Source organism: Perca fluviatilis, chromosome 7, assembly GCF_010015445.1.
Source record: "Perca fluviatilis chromosome 7, GENO_Pfluv_1.0, whole genome shotgun sequence".
Lineage (NCBI taxonomy): Eukaryota > Metazoa > Chordata > Actinopteri > Perciformes > Percidae > Perca > Perca fluviatilis.
Window position 1 is genome coordinate 28,752,439 of NC_053118.1, and position 21,769 is coordinate 28,774,207.

Sequence of the window (21,769 nt, forward strand, 5' to 3'; positions counted from 1 at the left end):
ATAATAGCATGCCATCTCAAACTGCCTACTGAAGACCAAAGAAAAAAACATGTAATGCCAGTTTGATCAGCTGAACTTTGACTGGTACAGCAGCCAGACAGTCAAGGTATTTAAAGCATTTCAGTAATGGGACTTAAGACTGTCCAATCAAGAAGACTGTCCAATCAAGAAGTGTTACTACACAACACCCACATTTTCCCTTAGAATTACGCTACCAGGAATATCATGAACTTCAGAGGGTTTGAGCTGTAATTTACACATCTGACTTTAAGACTAAAATGCACCATTAGACATAGACGCAGAAAAAGGCTGCACAGTGGTCTTGACTTTGAAGTAACAGCATGGTCAGGACTCAAACAATTAGTCAATTGACAGAAATGTGATCAATAACAGCTATGACAGACAATCGACTAAAAAGGCCTAAACAATTTCAAGACCACTATTTACTTATGATTGACAGTGATTTTATCTTACATTTGATATGCTTTACACTTTAAAGATGGTCTGTGATTCTAATCCAATACACTGTCAAATTCAGCGAATATCTCTTCCCTCTCCCACGCCTCGCCAACGAGGAACAGAGCTACACCAGGATAATAAAATGTAAATAAGATTGGATTTATTAATTTGCCAACTTGGTATACAAATATGAATTTGTTTGGGCGTTGAATTCAAATAATCTCTCCAGAAATTCTGACTCCACCTTTAACCACAAAATAATGGTTCAGACTCTAGTGTCCTCATCAGGGTCATCCTACTGCCGCCAAAACATTTGCATTTAATGTTCACACCAGTGACACGCGTAAATGACTATATTTACACCACAGCACAGTTTCCATGGTTTCATGTCATTCCTCTGTAAGTAAAACAACCGCTACTATCACCTTTAGTCATCTTAGAATTTCACACACACACACACACACACACACACACACACACACACACACACACACACACACACACACACACACACACACACACACACACACACACACACACACACACACACACACACACACACACACACACACACACACACACACACACACACACACACACACACACACACACACACACACACTTACCACTGTCCATTCTCTTATCCCGAGCAGACACCTTGAATTAGATGTAGCTGCCCAAGTGCTAGCTTTATACAAGTAAACTCTACACATAAGATAGCCTCCAACTTGATGAGCGCTCTGCTCACTTACTAAACAGTATGGTACTTCTGGGCTACAGTTGCTAGATTCATTAATGATGCCAGACCAAGATCTAATCACTTCATTTGCTCCCTTTGAGCCAAACTGCTCCCCACACATACACACTTACCTCAAACTATCCTCATTAGAGTTTTTGCTACCTCCATGATAATATGATGATTTTTGTATTAATTCCCCTACCCCTGATTTATGCTGCCAGTGGTGAATCCACCAGTCAATTTTTATCCTGATTTCTTCCATCTAGCTCTCCATTTTATCTTTCTCCAGCCCATCTGGAGTCTTAACTAGACTGAGTGGTGCTAGGACGGAGTTGGGCAAAAAAGCTTCTCTAAAAAATGGTGACTGAGAAGAGGATGCAGTCCAAGTTGGTCAACATCCTGTACAACTTTACCCACCCCTGTCAGTCTGTAACTCACGCAAAGTGCAACACATCTTTTGTAATAACCTCTATATTGCACACTGTGCTGCTGCCAGTGACAGGAGCTGGAGAGGGAAAGGGGGAGTCAAAATGATCACCTTCTCGCACAATCGTGCAGCAGGTTGCTGTAAAGAGGCTTGTTGTTGTGCGTAACGGTAAGTAAATGCGACTGAGTGTGACCATGATGTGAAACTGTCAGCATGTGTTTACAATCCGTCAGCAGCACATATGTAAAAGGCTAACCGGCAGCATAATTTGTCCCAATTTTCAATACGAACCTCTGGTACTCTCTGTTGTAGTTAACCTTAATGAATAATAAAGCGAAGCGAGCTAAAAAGATGAGCTAATGGGACAGCTAGCACACCGGTCCAGCTACCCAAAACAATCCAGTCCAGTAACACTAGCTATATAACTGGACAAACACGCAAGAAACTTAACAACGCCAAATATGATAATAAATTCGAATTATACAATTCGTTAAAATCATGAAGCACTCGATTGTGCAAGGGTGGAGACTGCTATGGTCAGTGAAATGGGGTGGAGGTGTTGAGGGGGCTTTACCTTTAGTAACGTTAGAATGAATGAGCACCGACAGCATGAACATAAACACACAGCTAGCTATCAGTTTACAGCTAATATCAGACTGTGACTGCACACCTGTTTTTACATAGACGATGCCTGTCCCACCCATGTTATCAGTGGGATTTGCAAAGCTGTGAGTCATCTGACCACGACAAACATCCATGGACGGTATAGGAGGACCACAGACAGATCACTGCATAGCATGTATGCTATTCATTACACTAAAGGAGACTCTCTTTTGTCACTTACTCGAACATGTCATGAGGCGTTTGCGATCCAACTGATATCCACAAGAATACTCACACGCTGCTGCTCACTATTGTATCAATATGGTGTTTTTGGTGTGTGTGCGTGTGAGAGTGTGTGTATGCCGCTAAAGCAAGCCAGACGCTACAAGGGTGTATGTCCGCTCTTCTGCCTTGTTTTCATCGCTTAGTCTCGGGGTAGAAATGCGCCCATCGTCCACCGTCCAGCGGTCGGATGTTATTTTCTCATTGTTGCCGACCTCCCCTGCATTTTGCAGCCAGGTACCGGACGGACCGCTGCTCTTTATGCCGTTAGCAGGATCCGGTAACGGGCTGCAGTCTCTGCGTCCATCCGTAATCCCCTTTGCAACAAGGGAGAGGGTGGGTGGGTGGAGGGAGGGAAGAGGAGGAGGCGGCTCCATGTGTTGAGTGAGGCCTTGCTTTTTTACAGTGAGGTAGTGCTGAACTGGGGGAACCGATAAGGAAGATAAAGGCATAGTCAAAACTGAAGGGGTTTATCTGAATTCAGAGGGACCAGTACCGCACAGACAACAGGTCGCAAATCACATTTACTAACATAGTTATCTTTGCAATGGATGCCTTTTTTAGCATGTGAAATCCTGACTTTTGCAGGCCCTGTATGCTTCTTTTATTCATTACCAAAACAGATGACCAAAACAAGCTTGAGCAATTCAATTCTCAGATTCATATGTGGGGATCTGTAGCATTTCCAACACAGGTACTGTGAGTTTTAAGAGACTGAGATTGATCATGAGTAAACAATTAAGTGTAATATTTTGATAACTGGTGTATGCCATTTTTAAGCAGAAGTAGCAAAATCCCAATGGTTCCGACTCCTCACATGTAGATAAATGCCCTTTTCTTATTCCTCTGTGATAGTGATTTAAATATCTTTTGATTTTGGACTGTTGGTTGGATAAAATAAGCAGCTTGACGACCACCTTCTGGTCTCTGGGAAACTGTCATAGGAACGTTTGACTAATTTCTGATATTTTATAGACCAAACAATTATTCAAGAACATACGCGGCAGATTATACAGGCCCCCGTTTTTTTTCAGTCTATATGTTCCAAAAACGAAAATGTCTAAAATATAAAAGGGATGTTTTTAGATTGCTTATTACTTGGGATGAATACCTTGACACTGTCAGATGGAAGTTTAAAAAAAAAAAAAAACAGGTTAAACATGACTAGCATTGTAAACACATAGACCATGGCTGCCTGTGGTGAATCCACCTGGCCATAGCCCAGAGCCCATGCAATCCTTTAACCCTCAATCTCTCTGGCCATTCCTCTGGATTAGAGTCCACATCATAATCCAGGCTGGGCTGAGCTAGGCCAACATCTCCACCATTCAGTCTCCCTCTCTGTAATCTGTTTTTTCTGAGGTTCGCCAATGGCCTATGATAATGACGTGGAGTTTCATGGGCTGGGTGGAAATTGAGGAAGGGGCAAGACAGACACTGAATGGAGTTTAGAAGAATAGCGGGATATATGTTCAGGAGTTGGGTATACACGATGTAAAAGGTGCTACTTGCACTTACATGCCTTTTCCTTTCTGCCAACAGAAAATTTCTTATTTCAACAGAGCAAGAGGAAAAGGACAGAACAATATCTTCTGGCTAATCAGGAGATTGTAGCTTCTGGCATAAACACCGTGCAGAATCCAACGAGTCTAGGGCAAACACAATCCATAATATAAAAGAAACCACTAAATAAAAGATTATTACCAAAAAAAAAAAAAAAACACAGGTTCAAAGTAAATACAATGGAGCTGGCTATGAGATACAGACCAGCAACAGTGAAATAAACTTTAGAAGAATGTCTGAAATCAGGTCCAAAAGTGGATTGATAATCAGAGTGAATGTAAACACCCCAACTGAATTTAGACTAAACTTTATGTAGACTATGTGAACCAGGAAAAGTCAAAGCTGAACCGATACAGTGTGGCAGAAAAATAAAGAGAGGTCACAATTACAATCAATCGCAATCAGTCAGCGGGTCACTGTGTTGGAGATTTTCATAGAACATACAAAGATATCGACTGTTTCATCAGCACCCTTGTGCTGCAAGTAGTCACACCAGCAGATTGGTCATTTCTGGCCAAGGTCAAGAAGGAAGATATTGGGTTGATTTAGATGTTCTCAAATAAAATGCCTCACAGGCACAGAAGATACAACTACAAACACAGGAAAACCATTTAAAGCCACCTCTGACATCTCATTTGTTTAGAAGCTACAGCCACACAAGCTTAGCAACCAAGATCTTTTGGTGTCCTCTCTGAATCCTATCACTGCTGTGGGCGCCATCCTTTGAGGCAGCCCACTCACTCGGACATTTCTCCATACATAATGCATGCGTCTAGGGCCTGTTTGTGCCTGTATTTGGGCCTGTGTGCGTGAATATGCTGTATATAACAGAGTGGAAAAATGTAATTGCCCCTTGCGGGATTAATGAAGTATACCTTCCTACTTCTTCTTCTGATACATCTTCTATGGATACTCTTCCTTTAGTAATTTACTGTGCCAACAAGTCTGAGGAGCCTTTTATAGCAGGCCTGGTTTTAAGGCATGATATACGTATAGGCCCTGTTCAGACAGTACATCTTTCAGACCAACACTAACAGTCTGAATAGGTCAACACGGGTCTTTAGACCTGGCCTTGCATCCAACCAGTGTTTAAAGTAGATCGGAGACTGCTTTATTTAAAAGTTAGAACAAAATTTTCTATAATACTTATAAAATCACTATATGGTAACTATCAAATTATTACAAGACTACCAAGACTATGTAGTACACACTGGCAGGATCTCCCTTTCTCAACCATAATTCCTGCTTTTCTCAATATCAAAAGATATTTGAACGTGATCATAGACTGTGAGCTGCTGCAATAAGTTTCTATAAGGAAGCCAAATAAAGAACTCGTAATGGCATGCCTTGTCCCCACTGACATGATGAAATTCAATGAACTGATCCGAGTCAATGATGAGAAGATTTAGCTCAGACTGTCTGCGGTTCACAACGACTCTTCAATGCATCTCGAGTGGCATTTGTGTCAACTGCCCACAGCTGATTTTATCTACAAGAAACTTTCCACTGTTAAACACGAAAAATAAACATTTGCCATAAGGCCGCATGGCAGCGCAGCAGCTCGCCTTTGGGAAGAGGTTAGTCTTGTCCAAGTTGTGTGAAGAATGCAAATCAACTGTGTCTGGAGAGCCTGTCATGCTGTATAAATACTTCAGTCAAAGTCTTCATTGTGGTTTTCTTGCCATCATTTATTTAAATTTGAAGCAGTATTGGAGGACCAAAGATTAGTTTCAGTGCCAAGTGTGAATAGGGTTAATTATTTCTTTCATAACTTATCTGATTTATGGTTTACTTAACACTAGACATTTGTTTGCTTGAGCATTATTCTGAAAAGGCGTGTTAGGATTTACCAAACATTATTTAATCCAAAATCTTTCCCTTGCTTTATAAACATACGGTTTTTATAATTTAAAAAAAACACTGTCAAACCATCATTGGAAGGGTCATAACTAAAATCTGGATATAAAGTTTTGTTAATATTCAGCAAAACAATAAAACTGAGTTAGAGCTGCAAAGATTAATTGATTAATTGTCAACTATTAAATATATTGCCAACTATTTAGATATTCGATTAATCGTTTGAGTCATTTTTATGAAGAAAAAAAAAAGTTAAAATTCTCTGATTCCAGCTTCTTAAATGTGAAAATTGTTTCTAGTTTCTTCACTCCTCTATGACAGTAAACTGAATATTTTTGAGTTGTGGACAGAGAAATTTGAGGACGTCATCTTGGGTTTTTGATCACCATTTTTCTGACATTTTATCGACAGTGAAAATAATCGTTAGTTGCAGCCCTAAACTGGGTCAATAAAATTATGTGTAAATAAAGAGGACAAGGGCACAGCTGTTCATATGGAGCACAAGAGAGGATCACCCTCTGCAGTGGTCCCCCAGAACCTCCTCTGATTGGGCTCGCGTGACATCATCAGACTAAGAGCCCGTTCCCATTGGCTGAAAGTGATGTCATGCTTCAGAGGAAGGATAAATGGCGCATGAACCCCGCCTCTAGCTCCCTGTGACCCAGCTCTGTTCTTCTTCATTGCCACAACAGCCGTCTCACTTTCTTTGTTTACAGTTTAAATAACCTTGCCGTTCTCTTATTTTAACAGGTAACTCTTCTTTAAAGCATATATTATAATTTTAAAATAGCAATCAATTGCAGGGCAAACTGTACGTATGTATGTTTTAGTTCTGGGTAGAAAGGACATTTCTTGTTCATCACTGAAATTCAACCACCCGAGTGTGGCCTGCTTTTTTTTTTTTAGAACGTGATAGTGTACCATGAATCAACTCAGTCAGGATTTTAACGGTGTAATCTGTTCTCACTAGTTTTAGCCATTAGCTAATTAACGCCACCCTGATCCAAAATAGTTGACCTTCTGTAACATTTGAGAAAAGTCGACTAAGCGTAAATCTGTCAGATGTACGGCTTTTTTACTCCCAACCAGCAAGAACAAATTAAAGGCTACTCACTCCAGTCAGTCACTGCAGCCAAATCTGGTCTCAGAAGGCCTGAATGCAAATTGGCTGAGGTTTTACAAAGCTGATTGCGTGGAATACCCATGAGACAGTCAAACAGTGCTGACGGTGTGGTTGCTCTGCTTAAGCCACTGAACCTTATGAGGTGCTGGTGCTTTAAGATGAGTGAGCCCATCCTCAAAGAGAAAACGGTCAACTGAATGAATGAAGGAAGGAATGCGGCATACTAGCGCTTTATTTTATTATTTCTTTCATCATAATTTCTTTAATCTTTGGCTGGTTATTTAAGGATGAATCCAGCACACTAACCTGCAGCTCTCCCAGTCAGAGTCTCTGCTGAGCAGGCTCCTGAGGGACCAACGGGAGCGCCGGCTGGGAGAGGGACTATGAGACCAGGAGCGAGACGGCGGCAGGAGGAGGTCCTGTGAAGGGCTGTCCTGACCTTGCTCTTCCCCCTCTCTCTGACTGGCCACAGAGGGAGAGGGCGAGGGGCTGCGATGTCGAATGGTGCCCTTCTCTGCAGTTTCCTCTACTACAATATGCGGTGTTTTGCACCATTGTCGCTTAGGAGTGCAGCATTGCTCTTCCTCATTACATTTCCTGGTTCGGGTCCTGCTGCGGTGGGATCGACCATGGCGGCTAGAGCGTGAAGGTCTGGGGCTAGGTGAGCGAGACCAGGACTCCGTATCAGAGGATGGTGGCAGGATAGTCAGCGTTGGAACCGGAATGGGCTGAGCCAGAGTGATGCCTTCTAGTCCCACAGGAGAGGACATAGTCATCTTCAAAGCTTTCCAGTCAAATCAAGGGCACCAACAAGGGCTTGTTGCATTTTTAAAGTTAAGATTGACCCATGATGACAGACCGAGATGGTTTAGTCATGCTTGTGTTTGATTTATTTTAGAAACAGGATGGGTAAACACAATAAACAGTCCCTCCAGGCAAATCAACTCTGACATAAAGTAACACTATCCTAAAGTAAAGCTGATTCAATAGTCTCCATATTTTCTGTGAAGTGTTAGGTAAGTAAATATTTCCCAAGAGATAAAACCGTTTTTCACAAGTCAACACTGTTGTAGATGTGAAAATGATGCAACAGGAAGCTGGGAGGAGGTGTGTCACATAATTTCACAGGCCTTCTCAATTTGTGTTCATTGGGCAATCCATTTCCAGTTGTCCAATGTGGATTTATGTTGGTAAAGAGTGACTTAATGCTCCATCTTCCCTTTTCTGGGTTAAGCTTATGAGCTTCACCCCTTCCTCCTCAGCACCTCTTGCACTGTCTGGTGTCACTCTCTTTCTTCAGTATTCCCCTGCTCTCTTCCCATTGGCAGACTTCAAGCCTGCATTTGCATAATCAGGCTCATCTTTGCAAGAGTTGAAGTCTCAGACAAAGACAGATCTGTGACTGGAAGTAGCTACCTGAGGAGTGACAAGAGCAGAAACTTTGCATTCAAAAGGCAGGCCTTACTGCAACTTTTCTAAAATGTTTTTACCACAAAAACAAATGACTGCATGACCAGGGTTATTGCTGTCTGGTCTTTGATACTGTCTGCTTTGCCAGTTCTGGGAATATGAGGTATCATATGATGATGATGTATTTGCAATGAATTACGGTTGCCATTAGAGGGCCGATCAATAGAATGTATATAAAGCGTGTATTTTATTTTGTTATTTTTGCCTAGGTTTGGAGAACTGATAATCACTTTAGCTCCATATTTTAAGATGGTCTCCCTTCAAGTAACTCAGAAATAGCTAAAACTGGGTGAACATGGGACCGGCTGACTCACACCAGTCACTGTGCATTTATCAGTGGACAGGATTAAACACCAAGAGAAAAACTGAACCCCTGTGTGGTGCAAGGAGAGCCCATACAGATCAGTCCCTGGGCAAAATAGCAGGTACTCCATCCAAGAACATGAATTTCCAAACCTTGGACTTGGACAAAAACACAGCTGGTCCTAAAACAGTCCACAAAGAACAACACACAATCTCACACAGCAACTGTCCGACAGTGCAGCAGACACAGACAACACCTTTTGAAAATACATAGTTCATACCGCTCATAACATGGTCTAATTGCCACTATAAGCTATCAAGGTCATAACTACATAAAAAAAAATAAAAAATACTCCAGATGTGTCCTCCAACAGGGAAGGATTGTGTGTGTGTATGTCACTCCATTGTTTGCCTTCAAAGCAGACACTTCCAAGGCAAGGGCCAAGCACGTCTGACAGTATTTGCTGTGATCTATTTGAACAAGACCTATCTTGGCATCTAGATTTGTTTGTCCACAGTAATCCACCATAATCCCCGTGCAGCCTTCACTCTTTGGTTCACACAAGTATGATCGTTTTTGTCATTAAACACAGGCCACGTCAAGATGTAATCGCACAACACTACACGGACCACAGCCATTTCAGACGCGGAACACTACGGCACAAACAAGCAAATACATGTCTGCAGTGTGAAGCAAGTGTTCAGGAACAGAGCTGCTCTTCTGATATCAAGTCCATTACTCAACATTGTTGTTGTTGCTCTGTTCATTTTGGCTTAAGAAACGCAGCACTTGAATGAAATGCAGTTATGTGAAACGCCGCCAACCACTGATATCTGTTGGCACCACTTTATTGCGTGCAGTTAAACACAGAAGAATAACAGGCTTTCAGAATGAAATCGGGTTTAATATAATTGCACAGAATAAAACGCTGCAGCCTGGGAAGACTAAAGTTGGAACTCCTACCTCCCATTGGATGAGTTTCCTCCGTTTCTGTTATCTTGCTCGGCTTCGAAAACAAGCCGAGCGACAGTGCGGGAAGTAATGTTAAAATCCACTTTTTCACAGGAACACATCAACATTCTTAGCTGCGTAAAGACGCATCTGCCGGCTGCAGCTAACAGTTAGCCTTTAGCCAGCTAACGCTAAACACAGCCAAGTATAGCTACCTTAGCCCCCCGGCCTCTGAAGGCCGACAGCTCACAAAAGATGACTATCTGGCTAGAAGGCTTTAACTTCCAGCAGATAAAGTACCACGCCGACGTCTTTCATTTTCCCTTTTATACGCCCCGGTACAAAACACGTATTAAACTAAATGTAAAGCTAACAACCAAAGTTAGCTTAGCATTAATGGCGTACTAACTTGGTTTTAAAGTAACAGACAGTTTTTTTTTGTCGAAAAGTGAAAAAGGAACGCCAGTCACTCGGCCGAGTAGGTGGGGGGTAACGATAAGTCATATCTAGAAAAGTATTGTCCCTGCTACGTATTTGTATACGACATACATCCACGAACACTCTCAATATCGGCATTCTACATATTATAAAAACAAAAAACGTTTATTAATATGTAATCAAATGTACACAACCATCAGCAAATCAAAACGGCCACCCCTCAGACAAACTTTGTGGTACAGTCCGGGAAAATAACTGTCCAGAGGATGTGGCGAGAGAAGAAGAAACGTGTTTACATCAAACAACTAAAAAACATCGAACGTTTGCATTATACTTTAACAACCACAATCTAATGATTAATTAAGTTAAAACAAATCGACCACGTTGCATGCATGAACTGGGCCTGCAGTTACAGAGAAACAAATAGCAATCCCATATAGTTTCGGTTATCGTAGCAAAGACACCACGACAGGTTTTCTCAGTACACGATGAGCAACAATACCTACAGGTAAATCCAGTAAATCCACAGATTTCAGAGTTAATATGAAGGGAGCTGTTATGTGACCAAAATGAATTGACAGAAACATTGCGACCCCTTGTGTCTAAAGCGGTTATGTGCAGTCATTTTTTGCAGTCTGATAACTCATCATAAACCTCACTAAATTGCGATTAAACTGTATGTGAGGTTTGTGATTCCTTATTAGGCAGAGTTCCCTTTAAAAAGTAATTGATTATGGAACTTTTTAGCAGCAACAAAAAAGCAGTGTGGCATAGTGTGTATGGCATAATAGACATATTCATCTCACCCCTCTCCTCCTGCAGCAGCATCGCTTCATATGGTGTCATGAACAATTATAGGTAGGATGCAGCATGTAAGAGATTGGATATCTTCTCTTCCAGGACATACACAGTAAACAAGGCCAATGACAAGTCACCTTGTCTGAAGCTGAAACAAATAACATAGAATTACATGACTTAAATGCTTTAGATTTTAGGTAATTCTTTTCATTATTGATTTATTTTTCAGATTAATTGGGGAAATAATTGCAAGTTTTCCAATTAATTGAGAAAATTATAATTTGTGTTAATGGTAAAACATGTCCATCAAGGTTTCCTAAAGTCCAAAGTAACATCTTCAAATTACTTGTTTTGTCCGACCAACAACCCAAATATATTCAGTTTACTATTGCATAACACAAAGAAATGCAACAAATCCTCACAACTGGGAGTCTGGAACGGGCAATGTTAGGCATTTTTGCCTGAAAAATAACTTAAATAATGAATAGATTATCAAAATAATTGCAGCTTAGATTTGTGTTGATCAGCTAATTGATTAATTGACTAATAGTTTAAAATAACCTAACAGTTTTAGTGTACTGCACAGGAAGTATTACTTCAACTTCAAATCTCATTTTTAGTCCCTACACCCCATCACGTGTACATGCTTTGCATGATTCAATCTTATTTCCATAATGTTGAGCCATCAATGTACCAGACTTTTTAAAAAGACACATAATGACAGACTTCAACAACTAAACTTTAGAAGCCCTGATAGAAATAAAGTCAAAGAGGTATCATTTCAGGTTGTTTTTTTAAGGAATATACAGTATTAAACAACAACATATATCCTGAAAATATGCACATCTTTTGTTGTAATGAATTTGCTTTTACCTGCCTGCCAGTTTTGCTTTTCAGCCAGCAGTTGCTTCTGTGTCCTTTTAAATCGATGAATGAGCATCACAATGACTTGGCATTTTCAAAATCTTCATAGGTTTTCCAGGCATCCTCCGTCCTCTCACTCCCTGTAACCGCCTCCTGCAATCAACACTTCACCGACTCCACTTCAAAACAGAGAACCAACTGCATCTGTGTTACATATGCTGCCAAGCGGGCAAGAAGCGGTTCCAGGATACAGGGAGTTGTGTTGCCGAGCACCTCAGGCTGCTGAATCGGGGGACTGGAAACTCGATCTGTGCTAAAAATAAAAAACATCACCAGCATAGCGAGAAAGAAGGTGTGTCACTCACTGTGTGTATGCGTGTGTAGGGTGACAGAGGTGCAGCCCACCCCCATATACAACACACAAACACACACACACACACACACACACACACACACACACACACACACACAGGGTTTATCATATGTCAACATTTCCTTGAAATTTCCCCCCTCATGTGTGTGCCAACCCAAGGGCTTTCTTTCACCCTGTGTCTAATTCTCAAGATTGCTCTGGCTGATTTTTACTGTCATTATCATTCTCAGGCTACCACAAGGTTAAAAGAGGCAAGGATCCTTATTAAGTGCTTCACTGTGTCATCCGGTTACATCACATGACAACATCAATGACCTCTAATGCAGCCAAAATACACAAACACACACAAACACACACACACAGTGAAACTGGCAGACACACAGCTTGTATCCTACCCATGTACACTGCATATCTTTTTAATGTATGTATGGTCTCAGAGTGGAACATGTTTAATGTGACCTGGCATGTCACAAGGCAAAAACAAGTCATTACATTAATCACGTCAACACGCTGACTGTACTGACCACGTGAATCTGTTTGTCAATGTCATCAGCACGCAAGCTGAGGCCTTCAGTCAATGTCTGTTTTGTCAGCCTAGCCTTGACAGCGGCCTTGTTTTTCGGACCAGCCAACTGGCATTGACTAACTGTCGGACCCTTTAATGGAATATATCAAACTGATAAGAAGAGAAGCGATACAGTATAGTTAAGAACTAGAGGGAATGGAATTATTGGTTAAACGATTTATTGTTATGATAAATGAATGTAGTTTGCAGCAGCACCCTGAGAGGAAAATCAGTAGTTATTGATACCAAATTTAGTGGATATCATGAAAGATTCACCAAACAAGACTGAAAAAAGAATGTTAATTGTAAGTTTAGCACATTGAATTAGATTGCGGTGGCTAAAAAACAAGAAGCAGATAAATAAACAGAAGATAAAATGAAGCGTTCATTTGTATAATTTTGGTAGTGACAAGTCAATAAAGTATAATAGAAAATGAGTAGATGATAGATAGATATGTGGACAAATATGAGGACAAATTGACTGTGTTTAGCTCATGCATAACGTCCAGTAGGTTTAAGTTTAGGTTTATTGTTTTGCACACATTCATAGAAAACGATACAGCATAAATCATAACATATGTCTTTCACATGGAAAGAGAAAGAGTGCATGCTGGAGAGGTCAGAAACCCGTGGGGGGCTTATAGTGAAACCTCACCAGGTCGCTAAAACGTAATTTACAATACAACAAAATAAAAAATAGGACATAAAATAACTACAACTAAAACTCAATATGGCAGAAATAGAATAACAAAAATAATTACAGGCTTAGACTCAATTTGGTGAAAATAAAAAAAATGTACACACTCCTTGGCACCTACTGTATATATTAAACTAGACAAGCTTTCAAGGTAAACTCGATAGACAGCTAGTTAGAGCATTTTAGTCTCAAACAGGGAGAGATTTGGACCCAACCCACCAGGTGAAGTCAGTTGACTTTGTGAAAAATAGCGTGAAATCCTCGAAAAACCCTCAATAGCACAGCCTTGCTTGACTCACTGAGTCAAGCAACTAGCATTCGCTTTTCATAACCCTTAATTTCAAAACACTGGAGCAAACGCTTCTCTGCTGAAGTGTCCTTGAGCAAAGAACTGAATCCCTGCCAGCGGCAGAGTTCTGTAGCTGACCATGACCTCTGACCTATGGAGAGGGACAGGAGAACAGAGCATTTATTTACAACTTCAACTTCAACTTTTATTTGTGTCCCCGAAGGGCGATTAGGTGTGCAGCAAGTTTAAACACATACGAGACACACAAATTCATACAAGTTCTACACATTTATTTACAGACAAACATAAAAGCAACACATTGCATTTCATGGTAGCTATCCCTTTAAGCCCTGCATGGTTGTTTGCTGCACTCTGCATGTGTTTGTCCGAAAGAATTTGTTTAACAAAACAAGTCAGTGATTATTTTGCATGCCAGACCTGCTGCTTCTTTTTTAAATTAAAAATGAGTATAAAAGCCACTGCTTAGTTCATCTCAAGGCAAGCAAAGGTAATGACCAACGCCTGCATAATAACTTAAATATTAATAAAAAAGCACCACAAAAAAAAGATTTTTTTTTTTTTTTAGGATGTAGAAACCTTTTCCTAGTTGAGAGAACTTTCCTTTGTCAATCTACAGTATAAATCAGAAGAAACATGTTTGTAGTCTGATTTCAGACGGTCATGCTGTAGTCATGGATCAGGTCTCAGGTTTCCTGCTGGCTTTCAACACTCACAACGTCTCCTGGATTCACACACTCTAAATATAGCGGACTTTAAGTCAGACTGGATTGCAGGGGAGACTTAAAACTACTGCGAAGAACGCACGGAGACTCAAGTTTTTTAGTAAATATTTTCTGTGTTCTAAAGCTCTCAGTCATTTTTCACTTTGATGAAATGCGAGGTTGTTGCACTAATGGACTGACACTCTGGATCAAATGGTGAACTGGTTTGTTATGAAGACTATGGAATTATTCAGGGATCAAGAGGCATTATCTCAATAATGTAATCTTAATCACCACAGATATTTCTCTGCGGGTTTACGTCAAAGGAAAGTTCAATATTTTGTTCAACAGTTGGCCATAAGTTGCTCCAGCAGAAATGATATGCCACTTGTCTCTTTTAGTCGTCGTCAATCTTTTCGGTAAGTCCAAAATCATTAATGTTGGTGGTTGAAGCTGCACATTTTAAAGTGTGTTTCTTTCTTTTCAGGGTCCTCAGAGCTTTGTCATATAATGTAATAAACAAAATAAGTTGTAATCACCATAAGAGACTATCAAGTGCATTTCTATAAAAACACCTACGGTTCTGAACACCCAATGTGTTAGCATGATTTAAGCTTCATTTATTGGACTAATTTAAAATAAATCATATGCATTCCAAATAGATATTTCCCCCGCACATGCCTTTCCCAAAGCACTAAATAAGACTAATACACATTCTTGAATACAAATTTTTGGATGAAATGAAAATCTCAGACACATTAGCTTCAACATCATAGAAGATTTAATCAGAGAAAAGGGGAAGCTGTTATTAGAGACATGACATATTGTCTTACAGAAAACTTATCTCTTAAATGTCTTTAATTATTGTGGCTAATAAATCATTTAAAAACTAGTATTTATATTATATTTATATATACTATACAGTATATTGCAGTTTCTTTTTTATTCTGAATGCCTGTTTATATCTTGTTTAGCACTTTGCTTTGTTAATGAAAGGTGCTACTGATGCTATTCCTAATTTGGACATGTTTCCTATCAAGTGAGACAAAGTCTAAATGGTAAATGAAAAGTTGTCACTATGATAATACATTTGCATGTTCTTCCTTTCCTATATCTCTCCCCTCTTGCATCTTTGTCTCCTTTTCTCTCTGCTTCTTTTTAAAAAAAAATAAAATACATGTTTTTTTCTACTTCTGTGTCTTCTTCCTCCTGCTCTTCTTCCCGTCCCTCTGCAGTGTCTCAGTGCCACGGCGGCTGTGCGGAGGTGGACTCCCTGACTGAAGCCGTGGCAGGAGAAGGATTCCTGCTGGGCTGCATCTCCTGTAAGAGAAGAGAGGAGGTGTCTGCCCGAGCCACTGTAGACTGGCACTTCAAACCGCTGGGAGAGGAGGAGTTCAGGCATGTGAGTCCTCCAAAGTCTTTGAAGGAACTGTTAAATCTGGTTCGGGTTTGTGATTGAAAAGGGTCTTTCTTCTACTATCAAGGTGCCTTAAGCAAGTGTGCCATAAAGTATTACCAAACTCATGGAAGATGGAAGTACATTTTAGTAGGCCTTGTTTTAATTACTTTTAATCTAAAGTCATTAACTAATACATTTTTGTACTTATTTGTATTTTGTCAGCTCTCCATGAAAACTGCACAGCTGTTACCTGGACATTTTTTGAGGCAGCCACTAAATACATTAGTTTGTACATTTTATATTTATATATATATATATATATATATATATATATATATATATATATATATACACACACACACACACACACACACTCTACCGGTCAAACGTTTGGGGTCACTGAGAAATTTCCATTCCACTCCATTATAGACAGAATACCAGCTGAGATCAGTTGCATTGTTTTTTTAATCAGGGCAGCAGTTTTCAGATTACATTATGTGTTTACATAATTGCAAAAGGGTTCTCCAATGTTTTCTCAGTTAGCCTTTTAAAATGATATCAGATTAGTAAACAGAATGTGCCTTTGGAACATTGGATGAATGGTTGCTGATAATGGGCAATGTAGATATTGCATTAAAGATCAGTCACTTCTTTCTACAACAGTCGAGAACCCTTTTGCAATTATGTAAGCACATAATTTAATCTGAAAACTGCTGCCCTGATTAAAAAAACAATGCAACTGATCTCAGAATGAAAATTTCTAAGTGACCCGAAACTTTTGACCGGTAGTATGTGTATATATATATATATATATACACACATACTACCGGTATATATATATATATACACACACTGTATATAATCACCATAAGTAAGTTTCTTTTAAATTAGCTTCTACATTGAATTTAAGTAGACCTTAAACAATGTTTTTATTTACATGTGAACAGTAGTTCTTCTGTTTTAGAAGAACACTTCTAACACACGCTGTCTATCTTTTGTAACTACTAAGGAATAAATGTATATTAGGGCCTACTACAGAAGCCTACCATATAAAAAGAAGTTATAGTAGAGTATCCCTCTAAAGCAGGTACTCTAAAAGAAGGTATGTTGCATGCTCTTCGGTCCTTCCCTGGCTTTCAAGAATATTCATAAAATTCTCATTTGTTTCCATCTCTCAGACTTTCCACTATGACCACCCCAGTGCTAGCATCCTCAATGAAGATTTCAGCAAGCGTCTGGCCTGGCATGGATCAAACAACAGCGATATTCAGATAGGATCCATTTACATTAATAACGTCACCTTCAATGACACAGGGACGTACCGCTGCACAATCTTCCGCACCCTCTCCCTGCCCAAGTATGACGAGCACGTCACCGTGGAGAAAGAGTTCGAGCTCAATGTGGTGGCTGTAGGTAAGGTGGGGGGGGAAACCTATTACATTCCTACAGTCCTACTTTTCTCTAATCTTTGCTTTTTTGTGAAATATTGGATCATTTTACCTCGTCAGGCCTTGAACAGTTATTTTAATGAAACCATCTAAGTTCAAATGGATTTGTGAAACATGCAACAATGGGCCCAAAATACAGTAGATACTATTTTTAGAAGAAGTCCTTCTGAAATATTTGCCTGTACAATTGTGCAATGGAACACTTTAACTCTGCATGTTCACGCTTATCACAACCGTTGAGATGATTTTTGACTGAGCAGCTGCACCGTCAAATGTTTGTAAAAGTCTGCACAGAAGACACAGTCTTTGACCTGGTGGACATGCTTCCTCTGTAATGCTGTATTGGATGTTCCCCTTTCCCAGCCAATCGGGAGCTGACAGCAGTGATCTCAGAGATTGTAATGTACGTGCTGATCGTGGTTCTGCAGCTGTGGCTCATTGTGGTTCTGGTCTACTGTTACAAGAAGATTTCGGAGGAGCATGAAGGTCGGGAGGCCCGTAAAGCTCTCAAGGCTCAGGCAAAGTGAGTCACTTGTCTTTTATGTGATGACTTACTAAGGTGATTTATTTCAGATTCATCGTTAAGCCTTTAACCAACACACTAGGGTCAGGGGTCTTAAATAATGCCATACATTATTTACAGTATACTATATGTACAGTGCCTTGCGAAAGTATTCGGCCCCCTTGAACTTTTCGACCTTTTGCCACATTTCAGGCCTCAAACATAAAGATATAAAACTGTAATTTTTTGTGAAGAATCAACAACAAGTGGGACACAATCATGAAGTGGAAAGAAATTTATTGGATATTTCAAACCTTTTAAACAAATAAAAAACTGAAATATTGGGCGTGCAAAATTATTCAGCCCCCTTAAGTTAATACTTTGTAAGCGCCACCTTTTGCTGCGATTACAGCTGTAAGTCGCTTGGGGGGTATCTCTATCAGTTTTGCACATCGAGAGACTGACATTTTTGCCCATTCCTCCTTGCAAAACAGCTCGAGCTCAGTGAGGTTGGATGGAGAGCGTTTGTGAACAGCAGTTTTCAGTTCTTTCCACAGATTCTCGATTGGATTCAGGTCTGGACTTTGACTTGGCCATTCTAACACCTGGATATGTTTATTTGTGAACCATTCCATTGTAGATTTTGCTGTTTATGTTTTGGATCATTGTCTTGTTGGAAGACAAATCTCCATCCCAGTCTCAGGTCTTTTGCAGACTCCATCAGGTTTTCTTCCAGAATGGTCCTGTATTTGGCTCCATCCATCTTCCCATCAATTTTAACCATCTTCCCTGTCCCTGCTGAAGAAAAGCAGGCCCAAACCATGATGCTGCCACCACCATGTTTGACAGTGGGGATGGTGTGTTCAGGGTGATGAGCTGTGTTGCTTTTACGCCAAACATAACGTTTTGCATTGTTGCCAAAAAGTTCGATTTTGGTTTCATCTGACCACAGCACCTTCTTCCACATGTTTGGTGTGTCTCCCAGGTGGCTTTTGGCAAACTTTAAACGACACTTTTGGGATATCTTTAAGAAATGGCTTTCTTCTTGCCACTCTTCCATAAAGGCCAGATTTGTGCAGTATATCACACTGATTGTTGTCCTATGGACAGAGTCTCCCACCTCAGCTGTAGATCTCTGCAGTTCATCCAGAGTGATCATGGGCCTCTTGCTGCATCTCTGATCAGTCTTCTCATTGTATGAGCTGAAAGTTTAGAGGGACGGCCCGGGTCTTCATAGATTTGTAGTGGTCTGATACTCCTTCCATTTCAATATTATCGCTTGCACAGTGCTCCTTGGGATGTTTAAAGCTTGGGAAATCTTTTTGTATCCCAATCCGCTTTAAACTTCTCCACAACAGTATCTCGGCCCTGCCTGGTGTGTTCCTTGTTCTTCATGATGCTCTCTGCGCTTTACACGGACCTCTGAGACTATCACAGAGCAGGTGCATTTATACGGAGACTTGATTACACACAGCTGGATTCTATTTATCATCATTAGTCATTTAGGTCAACATTGGATCATTCAGAGATCCTCACTGAACTTCTGGAGAGAGTTTGCTGCACTGAAAGTAAAGGGGCTGAATAATTTTGCACGCCCACTTTTTCAGTTTTTTATTTGTTAAAAAAGTTTGAAATAGCCAATGAATTTCGTTCCACTTCATAATTGGGACCCACTTGTTGTTGATTCTTCACAAAAAATTACAGTTTTATATCTTTATGTTTGAGGCCTGAAATGTGGCAAAAGGTCGAAACGTTCAAGGGGGCCGAATACTTTCGCAAGGCACTGTATATGATTGTTGGACCAAATTATTATTTTTAAATTGTCTTTATCACAATCAACTTGCTTTAGCAGAAAAATAAATACCTTCTACACATAGACTGTATAATATTAATGGACAGAGCAGGTGTGACGTCACCCATTGGTTTGTGGAGATCTGCTATGAGTCGCCGAGTTTGCCGTTACGGGCGCAGCCATCCTGGTTGCGGATGTGACGATTTTAGACGAGAGGGAGGAGTGAGGGAGGAGACCTTACACTCTATGTTAAAGTACACACTTTCACTGGCAATCACATCATAGCCACGCCCTAAAACACCCCCTGCATTATTGCCGATTTGAAAATCAGCGAGACCATAATTCAAAAAATGAACATCATTCTGTGTGCAGAAGACTTAAAACTAGCGATTGAGACCTTAAACTCATTATGAAAATGTTTACTGAGGTAATAAATCAAGTGAGAAGTGGGTCAGTTTCTCATAGACTTCTACAGAAACCGATCTGCTTTTGCTACCCCCTGCTGGAATTCAGATAGAATGCAGGTTTAAGGCACTTCCGCATTTGCAGCACTTCGTCAAACCAGATTTGTCCATTAATATTATACAGTCTATGCTTCCACAAAGATGTTTTTTTCCCTCATGCTGTTTCTCACATCTAAATAAGACTTTCTTTTTATATTTCCAGGCTGTTAGAAACAAAAGACAACTGTGACGGGGTGCAGCTAGAGTAACATTACCGGTGAGTTAGATTTATCTTTCACCATTATACAAATTTACTGGCTTGCACAACATCTGATTTAGGAAAATGTGGTAATATGACATGTATGAAAGAGTGTTTAACTGGCTTTTTCCATTTTTGTATCCACCAGGTAAAAAGATCTCTGTAAGAGTCGAGCTTCATGACTGTACCGTGGTTTTGCTAACTACTGTTGATTTTGAATTTTGAATGCCTTGGTCAATCAGTCATACACGCAACCTGTATGATCAACTGTAAAGATAAGCTGATGGTGCAGATGGCAGATTTCCCTCCTTGTTATTAAAATATTTACACTTCATAGTTTGGGGATTTGTGAAAAAAAGACCTTTAAAGGTTTTTTGAAAAGAAATACCTTCAATGTATGGAATTGAATGACTTTTTAGTATTTAATAATCATAAAAAATATTTATTTCATAATTTATTTTTAGTCTATACAACATTTAATTACCAGAGCCAAACATCAAACGGCTATCCCAATGGCTATTGATTCATTTTCTATTGATAAACTGATCAAATGATTGACTTATACTGTTGATGGGAATTTTTTAAAGTTTTAAAACAAATAGCTTCAGGCAAACTGCGTCTTACTGGGCTGAAGTGTGTACAGTGTAGATATGCTGGGTGTAATGCAACCCATGGCCTTTGTAGCAACTCATGTCTATAGCATCTCTTTTAACCATACAACAGAAGCTGAAATTGCAAAAAAAAAAATCATGTTTTTACCATAATTTAAACAAATACAATGAAGTAATTATTTGCTCTTAGTTCTGAATTTTAACCAATGTCTTAATAATACCAAATGAGATTTAATCAATGTCATTAATATGACCTGCTGGGTATCTAAGAAGTGTCTTTGTATCTTGAGATTTTAACATGTAAGTGAATCATAATATTGATTAATCACTCAGTGTTAAGCATAAGCAAGATGTCTTTATTTAACAGTGTCAACAGGAAGAAACACTGCTTAGTTCATCTAAACTTATTTGTCATTTTCTATGGCTGTCCAATTTTGTAAATTAATATGAATAAAAATAAATGTTTTTGTAAATCCTTTTTGTCTACTGCCCTGCCTCTGAAACAAATGACTTAATTGATGTTAACTTTCACAATGATTCACTGTTGAAGAACTGCATACGTTTACTGGATGTTGCCTGTGATGTTTCCTGTGCAAATTCTGTTGAAAGTGTTTTTAAAAAATATACTTTGTGTAAAAAAATGTTTTTGGAGAAAATAAAACATTGATCTCTTGACTTTGCTGTGTCTGCTAATCCCACTAAGAAAATACGTATGGAGACACACACACACACACACACACACACACACAGTGAGTTAAAGGACATTTGGAGGTGATTGTGTTGTAACTTAA

The 21,769-nt window shown here is 39.7% G+C and overlaps 3 protein-coding genes across 15 annotated transcripts in view; 1 reads left to right on the plus strand and 2 right to left on the minus strand.

The window, feature by feature from the left end:
• Positions 1-12,069, minus strand: part of gramd1a (GRAM domain containing 1A) — a 32,894-nt gene extending 20,825 nt beyond the window's left edge. Inside the window, exons 1-3 of one of the 7 annotated variants that reach the window (XM_039806050.1) lie at positions 11,888-12,069; positions 11,023-11,162; positions 7,360-8,469 (exon numbers count right to left, since the gene is read on the minus strand). In XM_039806050.1, coding sequence (XP_039661984.1) covers positions 7,360-7,829 — 470 coding nt within the window. In that variant the 5' untranslated portion in view covers positions 7,830-8,469; positions 11,023-11,162; positions 11,888-12,069. Of the gene's footprint in view, positions 1-1,329; positions 1,623-2,469; positions 2,841-7,359; positions 8,470-9,790; positions 10,375-11,022; positions 11,163-11,887 lie in introns of those variants that run through there. The other 6 variants (XM_039806053.1, XM_039806052.1, XM_039806055.1 and 3 more) reach the window with 6 other exon arrangements.
• Positions 12,070-13,325: 1,256 nt separating this feature from the next.
• dnajc28 (DnaJ (Hsp40) homolog, subfamily C, member 28) overlaps positions 13,326-21,769 on the minus strand; it is a 34,378-nt gene continuing 25,934 nt past the window's right edge. For 6 of the 7 annotated variants that reach the window (XR_005639753.1, XR_005639751.1, XR_005639752.1 and 3 more), the window contains one exon: positions 15,288-15,844. The gene's annotated coding sequence lies outside the window, so the exon portion shown is untranslated. Of the gene's footprint in view, positions 13,954-15,287; positions 15,845-21,769 lie in introns of those variants that run through there. The other variant, XR_005639748.1, reaches the window with a different exon arrangement.
• Positions 14,557-21,159, plus strand: si:ch211-225p5.8 (uncharacterized protein LOC555567 homolog). The gene is made up of 6 exons (XM_039806065.1): positions 14,557-14,943; positions 15,760-15,926; positions 17,102-17,336; positions 17,735-17,894; positions 20,332-20,385; positions 20,516-21,159. Exons 1-5 carry the CDS (start codon positions 14,901-14,903, stop codon positions 20,375-20,377), a joined length of 651 nt encoding a protein of 216 aa, XP_039661999.1. The 5' UTR covers positions 14,557-14,900; the 3' UTR covers positions 20,378-20,385; positions 20,516-21,159.

Bases quoted from the DNA above. Each gene is read 5' to 3' on its own strand.
- si:ch211-225p5.8 (XM_039806065.1), top strand. From the start codon at position 14,901: ATGATATGCCACTTGTCTCTTTTAGTCGTCGTCAATCTTTTCG. The intron at 17,337-17,734 runs GTAAGGTGGGGG...CCCCTTTCCCAG, and splicing joins GCTCAATGTGGTGGCTGTAG to CCAATCGGGAGCTGACAGCA. The intron at 17,895-20,331 runs GTGAGTCACTTG...TTATATTTCCAG, and splicing joins GCTCTCAAGGCTCAGGCAAA to GCTGTTAGAAACAAAAGACA.